The sequence below is a fragment of the Phalaenopsis equestris genome, unplaced genomic scaffold (genome assembly GCF_001263595.1).
Source record: "Phalaenopsis equestris unplaced genomic scaffold, ASM126359v1 Scaffold233395, whole genome shotgun sequence".
In the NCBI taxonomy this organism is placed as follows: domain Eukaryota; kingdom Viridiplantae; phylum Streptophyta; class Magnoliopsida; order Asparagales; family Orchidaceae; genus Phalaenopsis; species Phalaenopsis equestris.
The window spans coordinates 463118-472840 of NW_018251343.1; the positions used below are offsets into that span (position 1 = coordinate 463118).

The following is a 9723-nucleotide window of genomic DNA, read 5'->3' on the forward strand; positions in this document are numbered from 1 at the left end:
TATCAAACCAATCATAAAACCACTCGCAAACCAGATCTTGAAAGAAAACAAATACTTGAAGCGATTAAAACCCAAGAAATCCATGAACAACAAATTCTAACCCTATGAGAGAGGGAAGGGCGACAACGATCATCTTGAAATTTCCTTTTCTATATATATATATATATTATATTAAAAGCCCAATGGTTAATATATTAAAAAAAAAAAAGATATATATAGGTTGTATGAGTGGGCCCCAAAAGAAGGCACCCAACCCACACGGTATAACACATACAAAAATCCCAAAAAAAAGAAAAGATTGATGTAAGATCAAAAAAATAAAACCGCCAAAACCCGCAAAAAGTTAGGGACAACCCAATTTAGTCCTACCTCTGCCTTTAGTTCTCAGAAGGGAGCCAACTAACAAATTGGCCTCTGCCTTTAGTTCTCAGAAGGGAGCCCACTAACAAATTGGTGAGGTGCGTACCATTACCCAAAGTTACCAAATTATTATCCATTAGGTTTTTGAGCTCATGTAGGTCTCCATTATTCTTCTTCCTCCTGGATGTGTAAACCTACCATTCCTCATCCGAAGATTGACTCATCTGATCAGTAACAATTTGCTCGTTCAAATGAGGTGGTAGGACCGTAATAGAAAGATTGCCAACCGTTGTAACTGTAGTGTATGAAAATTTGAGTTGTCGCCTCTGCACCAGATACTTCCTGAAGATGAGGAGCTGCAAGACTCTCCTGATTATCAGTCCGAACACTATCCTTTGTAGGTAAGGATCCTTCAAAGGTTTGAAGGTGTAGGTTGCCCAACAGAGCCATCCAACATCACATCAATTACAAAAACAAAAACAATATTGTCAGGGGGGTCCACAGAGGCAATTAAATCAGACATCAATTCCTTTCTTGTGGTAATTTCCTCCATAGGTAGAACAGATGTCTCCAGAGCAGTGGGGTTAGACCCATCCTTATTCACTTGAGCTTTAGATTTTAAATAGGATGGAGCATGTGACATTTATCAAGGGTATGCTCAAATATCTTACAATGGGTACAATAAAAAGATCTATGTTTCATGACAATTTGTTGCCAATATTCATTATGAGTTGTGCCCAACCAGACTTCAGTAATATCTGGTAAAGTAGTATCCCTTTCCACAAGTATTCTGGCCACAAAATGCCTGGTTAGATTGAAGGTGGTTTGATCTAGCTTCATAGGATCCCCAAGTATGACCCCAATAAAGTATAGAACCCGATGATTAAAAAAATGTAGCTTAAGACCAGATAAACTAAACTATACCGGTATAGTGAGAGATTCATGGTTTGAGTCAAAACCAGCAGACCACTTGAGTAACTTCATTGAATTTCCTGCAATGTTAAGATATTTTTTAGATTAAGATATTTTTTAGAGAAAATTAAGATATTTTTTAGAGAAAATCCAAGCCTAGTCTTCAGCCACGGTTAACTGAATCAACACATGTCTCCAATCAAAGAACTTCACTTTACACTTACCTACTAGTTTGAGATCATCAAAACTCTTTCTGATAACTTCCATAGGTGGGTGCCCCCACTGAAATTTTCCAACAACATCGAGCTTGCATTTCTCAGTCAATATTGAAATTTCTAAATCAAAGAAAGAGTGCTGCTTTCCCATCTTTCCTACTTGTCTTCTTAACAAAATGACAGTCACCTGTACCATCACGACATTCTTTATAGATACATATGTATGCATGTATATATATTTCTATTCATGTATGTTTCTCTGTCTCTCTCTCTATATACACACACACACACACACACACACACACACACACACACACGTACGCAAATGTATATTTATATATTTATATTTGCATGTATATGCATATATACACACATACCTACCTTTAAACTTTGTAACGTTTAAAAATCTCCCTTATCACCTTATTTTTCCTTTACTTTTTAACGTTTAAAACTTTCCCTTATCCCCTTATTTTTCTCTTCCAACCTTCCAAACTATGTGAAATCTTGTCGTCCAGATTGTAGTTCAGCCTCCCACTACAGTACCCTATTGCACGACAGAGGAGAAACTGAAGGGAGTGATTAGCTGTCGGAAGGGAAAACTAAGAGAATATGTTAGGAAAGGGAAAATTGACTTATTTTATATACATAATAAGTTAAAATCTGAATACATTTTATTCAATTAATCCCAAACATTAAATTTCATCTGGCCATCGCATTCATTGCTTGATGGAGGGTGTTACAATAAGAGGATTTCTTGCGGGCGGTGGGAGCAATAATCGAACATCTGTGAAGCAGGTGTCGTAGCAGTAATTTTTTTCTTTATATAAGTTAATTATAACTTAATTAGCAGTCTGTTATGACACTGATACCATGGAAATTTATTTTGATGTATTTAGTAAGATTCAAAGCTAAATAATACGGAGATTTGAATGCGATTATGATCTGGTATAGTAGTGCTAGAAAATAATATTCCTGTGCAGTTTTTAATCAAGTATTTTCTTACATTACCTTACAATTGGCATGTTGCTAACCAAACTAAAGTTGAATGAAATTTTTTTACAATCTTATGTCTTTATGTTTCCTTACACCATTCAAGTATTGACTTCTCAGGTCCTCTTTCTTCTGTGTGGAAGGAATGGCTCAAATGGTGTATTGAATTTGGTATTGAGGCAAATGCAATTATTGCAGTTCCATATGATTGGAGGCTATCAGCTTCAATGCTAGAGGAGCGAGACCTTTACTTCCACAAATTAAAGTTGGTTTATTATCACAATTCTTGATTGATGTTGCATTCCATTTTCGTATGATGTACTGTAATTTTTCCAACGAACTTAGGGGAGTAACCATGCTAATAGTCTTCTGATACATCCATACCACCTTTTATCCTTCTTTATTTTTACTGTTTTGTCTCGTTATGCTTTCTTTTTAAACCACTAATGCAAAATTCGTCTGATAACTGCCCAGAAATAATGTTGCAACTTTTAAAATTCTTAAACCGATTTTGAATTGGGATTCTTTCTAGACTATATTTCCAACGGTTGCCTCTTTTATTCATCTTGGTTTTATCTTGTCATGAATACTTATATTTCTTGTAATAAAATTTAATGATTTTCCATTTTTTGCCTTCATTATTTATTAGTACTGTTATATATACTTTTTATTATTTTGCATCAGTGGATATTATTTAAGGCTTGATGTTTGCAATGAATCTAAGTTTAAATATTTGTTGGGAATGCTCTTTTTTATTATCAAAAGTGTTGCTTCCTCAACTTCATCTGCTTTGATGAAAGCCCAATAGGTGGTTACCACATGGTATGCCGGTGCCTATAAACCCTCATTTATATTACTTAACTTTTATTTTTTACTTTTTATTTTTTTCGTGACTTTTAATTATGAAGATGTGGTTCAACATTTGATTTATATGACTTTCAAGTAGTCAGTGCTAATAGAAACCAAGCTTTTTACATTAGTGTGTAAACAATATTGCTTTTGGAGTTTTTTTTCTTATTTTTATTTATTTATTTATTTATTTATTTTATTGGTTCTTGTTTAGATTGCATGGAATACATGAAATTTTTATTTTTTGGTTCTTGTTTAGATTGCATGGAATACATGAAATGTAATTTTAGTAGTAGTAGCTCTAGTGAAAGAGTTGTTACTATGGGCGATCAAATTATTAAAAGGTGTGAACACTTTAGATATCTCGGGTCAATTGTTTAAAGTGATGGTGATATAGATGGGGATGTTTTAGTAAAATTCAGGTTGGTTGGTTGAAGTGAAGGAATGCTTCAGTTCTAATGTGTGATAAAAAAATACCCCTTAGACTGAAAGGAAAATTTTATAAGATGGTGGTGCGACCTGCAATGCTCTATGGCGCTGAACACTGGCCTTTAAAAGAGAAGCATAGAACTAAGTTTAAATGTTACCGAGATGAGAATGCTTAAGAGTGGCTTTACACTTAGAGATAAAATGCGAAATGAATATCTCCGAGATAGGGTTGGTGTAGCTCCAATGGTGGAAAAATTAGAGAAAGTTTCTTTAGATGGTTTGGTCACATTAAACGTCGACCATCTGATGATCTGATTAGGAGAGTAGGTGTTTGAGATTTGACTTATTTGTAAGAAAGACAGCGGTAGACCTAGAAGAACTTAGGCATATTGCATAAAAATGATCTTAATTTATTAGAATTAAATGAAAATATGACACTCGATATGATGCAATGGAGAAAAAAGATTCATCTAGTTGACCCCACTTAGTGGGAAATAATGGTTTGTTTGTTATTGATGTTGTTTCTTCTTATTTATATTGCACTCTTTATGTTTTTTATTGAATTTAAAATTGATTACAATTCTTTTAACATTACTTTTGCATGTTTAGGTTCATCATCATTTTGGTTGTGAAGTCCTCATACATCCTTATTCTTAATTTTTTGAGTCACATAGATAATGAAGGTAGTCTTATTGTTTTCTTGATTTTGATATGCAATGATAACCTCTTGCGGTTGTGATTGTTGATGACTCAGTGATCTTTAGTGATGCAAAGCCTTTTGACTCTTCTTTTCATTTTATTTCTTAGAAGGAATTAATAATGCTGATAACTATTTTTATTTTTCTTTTTGTTAGCTGCATCCATCATCAATATTAGGAAATCCTTAGAATCTCCTCAGAACTTTTTAAGTTATCATTCTTGTAGATGGAGGTGATGTAACATTTGGTTACGAGGATAAGAGCAGCATGATTGTTTGAATCATGCCACATCAAAGTTTGAGGAATCATGCTGCTCTTATCAAGTCTTAAGTTTTTATGTGAATGCTTAAGTTTTCACCCCACTTTGATTGTTCGGGGAACTATCTCTAATTCTTATTTCGGCTGCTTTTCAACTCTAAATTCACTATTTTAGCCAATCCATTTTTATTCTCTTGGTACAATTTTTTTGGCAAATCACATCAAGGGTATGGAATTACTCTCCAGCAGTTGAAGCTGTCAATGGTTAGGTTCCTGATTGAAAGGGTGTTACTATCCCTTTGAATGTGGAGATTTGGATTAGTTTCACTGTTCACAGCTATTTATAGAAGGTAGAATTCAAAGGCATTCCTTATTATTATTCCTCTTATAATTTTTTAGCTACAAACTTTTGAGGATGCTTCAAGGGGACTCAAAAGTACAAATATCTCCTACAAATTAGGTTAGGAGCATTCTATTGATATAAACAAATATTCTAATGTAATTGTGGCAATTTTGTCTATACTTCGAATTTGCTTTGTGCACGAAAATTTGAATAAATTTTTTATTTTTTCTTGAATTTGTAGCCTTATCCAATATTTGCCCAATGTTGGTGGTCGGTAATTTAAACGAGATCATTGATTTAGATCTTCAATGAGTAATTGCTTTGAAGTTTACCTTATTATTATGGATTCTATTAATTCAAACTCTCAATATTTTACTTTTATGTTAGCATATGTACTACAGAAAATGTTTCAACTTCTATATGCCAAAAGAGGCAATAATAGAAAGAAATCATATTTTCACCATCAAAGATATACTAAAACTTCAAGTTAAATGTTTAAATAATGCCACCTGGGATATAGGAGGCAAGGTCACTTCCAAACGTCTTCCCTTTCCACGTTAGATGTGTTGGACACAGACATGGTTCCGACACTTTAAAAATTGTGTTATAGTTTTCTTAGTGTTGAATTGGACTTTAATGCTTGCTAGTGACGTGATACGGGTCAAGACACAAATTGGAATTATAGTGGTTAAACTCAAAATCAAACCATGCATTTGAAGGAAATATTTAAATTCAAAACCGAACCCTGCGATGAGAAGGAATTAATACTGCATACCCTGTAAGATACCCTATTTTTGTGATACGTATAACTCTATCAAGTCCATCTATGACACTGTTGACCGCATTTTGGGGAGATCTTGTATTTCTCCTAGAGCCTAGGATCTCTAGCCTTGAGACTTTTTTATTGACTATCTTAGAGGACTAGTAATGGAATCCACTATACGTAAAACTTCAAACCACTTCTTGACTCTTTTTTTTGTGAAAGCTTCGCATGAGAAGTCCTAAGCACTCAACTCTTAGTTACAAGGGCTAAGGACCAACATGTGGAGGGCCCAAAAAATGAGTTCCCACAGGATTTAAAGGCCTAAGGGAAACCTTTTGTGACTCGAACACTCACAAACACTGCAATTTACACATTCACACACATATACACCATAACTCACACACAATTCACTAACTGACACCACAATTAAATTGAAACAAATTAAAAATTCTTACGACGCGAATTACTTGTCGACAAATTTGTTTGAATGACCCCGGATGACGAAACAGACTGCACGAGCGTGTCCGAGATGTCAATTTTACCCGAAAAGGACACTCATATTGCTATGGTTCTGTGCACTAGCAAATGACACAAAAATCGACGCATGTAAATAATTAATTAAAAAAATAATAACAACAAGAAAAGAAAATTTCAAATTCAAATTCAAACTGCCCGTTTTTTAATTGGATTTATGAGGAGCCTTTATTCCGATTTAAATTTGCATTATTATCTTCAAAATTAATAAATGGAAATAATTTAATTTCCCCTCTCCCTCTCACGCCTATTCATTTGACCTCCTATCTTTTCCTAGTTCGCTCCCTCTCCACTGAACTCTCTCACCTCTCGATAGAAGCCCTCGCCTCCCTCTCTCGATAGAAGCCCTCGTCTGCCTCTCCGCCAAAGCTTGCCGGCCCGCTCCCCTTCTTTGCTAAAACCCTCGTTGGAGCTCAGGTCATTGACAAGGTAACAACGGGATTGCGTTTTGCGGGGAGCAACGAAAGTCTCACCTCCTTTCCCTTTGCTCCCATTCAAAATCTTCAATGAGGTGATGACCATTTCTCCTCTCCCGAGCTTTAATTTTCTTTTTTTTTGTTGCACTTGTCCTTTGAATCATAGTGATTTGTTTAATCCGAATTTAGGGCAAAATGAAGGGGAAGGGATTTTGCATACATGCCATCCAATTTCTTTTATATTTGAATGCCTAATGCCAATCTATGCTCTTTAAAATTTGTGGCTGTTATTCACCACTAGCTCTTGGTTTCGCTTGCCCCTCTCTCTCTAGACCTTTGTCTTCCTGCTTATCTCTTTAGCTGTATCTTTTGCATTTCGTTCTATTTATAGTTTGCTTCGACAAATTAGGCGAGGAATGACTTCTATTCTTCTTTGCTCATTGAAAATTTTAATTTGATGGGTGAAAGTTTGGATATAGCTATGCACTCTGGATGAGTATTTGTTCCTGGAGGTAATTAAATCATAATCAGCTAAAGCTCTGTTGGCTTGTAAGAGTATTGGGCCTGCTATAGCTTGTGACAAAGGACGTTACAAAGAGTACAAATAGCAAAGTAATCTTTTGTGTTCATACTCAAAATTAATACGTGGCGGATGCTATCATAAAACACAAAAAAATTTGTTGAAAATATTCAGGAAAGGAAGTTTTCTTTTCCAGATTTGTATTCTTGTTCGCCATAATTTAGTAGGCACTTCAACGAAAAAAAAAGTATTGTTGCCTTGTCTATGTTTGCTTGCAATCATGTGACTGCCTATCGTTTCTATGGTGAAAGCACCAATTTTCTTTTTTATTATTTTTTTTTTCCCGAATAATTCTTTGCTGCTGCTCAGATATTATTAGCTCTCTAGCTGATGGCATTAAGCTCAATTGCTCTACATTTTGTATGGGTTAGGTTGTTCAAACATTCTTTCACTTGAAACAGGATTGAAGGCGTTCAGGAAATTTTTTCTGAACCTGAATGTTGGGAATCAGGGGGGATTGATGTGCTTATCTCATTTCCGGTTGGGTTTACTGCTGCAAGTTATTAATTCATTATTCTTATTGGAAACATTGTGTTTGGATTGTCCCCTTATCTGGTTCTTTTGTTAGTCAATCTTTTGCTGATTATGGTGTTAGGAAGGTAGCCTTATACCAGTTGAAGCCTTAACAGGGGTTGATAACACGTGAGCTTGAACTGGGGGGGGTGAAATTCTGCCTATATAAAACTAAAGTCTGGAGATAAATGGAGGATAATTTCTTATGGTTTGATAATGAAATTTGTAATCTTTGGGCCATAGATCTTAATCAGATACTTTTCTTTTCTTATCCTTTAATGATGAATTTACCTATGCAGCATATAGTTCCTTGGGTATTTACACATCTAACATCATGAGCCTTAATCTCTTTGTGAATTTATCACTTTATCGATGATAGAAGGGCTGATGGTGATCTTTTTGGTATGCCATAGAAGATTTGGATGCTATAATGTGAGGTTTGGGTGTTAGATTTGTAAATAAATAGGGATAATTGAATGACAGGTATCTAGATGGATAAAAACTACGCGTTGCTTGAATTGAATTGGAATGAATACTGACAATACTATGCTTTGCTTGAATTTTTGGATGGTTTGCTGGGTTCCTTTACTGTTGGTTTTTTTTTTTTACCGATTGGGTCGGTTTTCTTTGCTGATCACTTAGCCTTTTTGCTGTTCATTCAACTTTATGCTGAACTTTTGTTGATTTTGGAGAGATATAAATGTTTGTTTTTGGCCATACATTGTTGCTGATTTAGAGGGATTTGGGGGCTGCATAGGGCAGCGTTTGGAGCCTTTTAAAAGTGCTGTTTTGGGGCATTTTTGTTGGCTGATTTGAAGCAGCTTGGGCCCTATTTTGGGGAGTTTTTGTTGGCTGATTTGAAGCAGCTTGGGTACTGTTTGGGCACAGTTTGAGTGATGTTCGGATGATATTTTTTAGTCACTTTGGGTGCCGATTTGGGCCAATTTGTTCACTGTTTTGAGATACCGCTTAGGTGTTGTTTTAGCCCAGTTTTCTCTGCTATTTTTCGAGCCGATATAATTGATGGTTTTTTTGGGAAGATTTAAACATTTTTTTAGGTCGGCTCACTTACGATTTTGCCCTTATGCTTTGATAATTTTTGGAAAGGGGTCGGTCTATTCTCTTTTCCCGTTTTGTTTTTTTTTCCCTGCTCGATGATGTGGTCCTACATCCTTATACCGAGATATAAGTGCTGTATAGTATAGAGATATGTGGAGTGGATCATCTAGTGGGCTGTAAGTTGGATGATTTGGGGTTTAAGGACAATGACGATAGTGCTTATGTGTGCTAAGAGTGTGACATGAGAATAGTGTCTCTTGCCTACATGACCTTCGTAGAGGGGATGGCAGGACCGACAACAGTATTCACCATCTCTCGGTGAGGAGTTCTCTTTTGCTTTCTTAGCTGTTGGTAGTTCTAGCCCGACCGAGGTGAATAATTCGTGGACAATCTAATTTGCTAAAAGACTTACATATAACATAACTAAAAAATACATATTTTTTTTCTCGTGACACAAAAACTTTTGACTGTTAAGTAAACTCTGTATTCATAAAAAAAAATTTAAAGGATTTTTGATGAAATTCTATAAAAGTCCAATTGTTAATCACTTTGATTGAGACCACTACTTAGATTGCTTGGTTGGCAGCTTCCATCCAGGGTTGGATTATAAAGCACACAGCTCAGCTCTGAGCCTATCCTGAATCTGAATTCTTATGGCCCGGTTCGATCTTTCATGTATATGTCACCTACTCTTTCACACACACACACACACACACACACACACACACACACAAACAACACACACACACACACACACACACACACACACACACACATATATATATAAGGAATGCTTTGAAAATA

General features: G+C 35.4%; 1 protein-coding gene across 3 annotated transcripts in view; it reads left to right on the top strand.

The window, feature by feature from the left end:
- Positions 1-9723, top strand: part of LOC110038655 (phospholipid--sterol O-acyltransferase) — a 71885-nt gene that overhangs the window by 1242 nt on the left and 60920 nt on the right. For all 3 annotated transcript variants that reach the window (XR_002295444.1, XR_002295445.1, XM_020743552.1), the window contains exon 3: positions 2598-2742. Coding sequence is in view for 1 of the 3 variants with exons in the window: in XM_020743552.1 (XP_020599211.1) it covers positions 2598-2742 (145 nt within the window). In the remaining 2 variants the exon portion in view is untranslated. The remainder of the gene's footprint in view (positions 1-2597; positions 2743-9723) is intronic.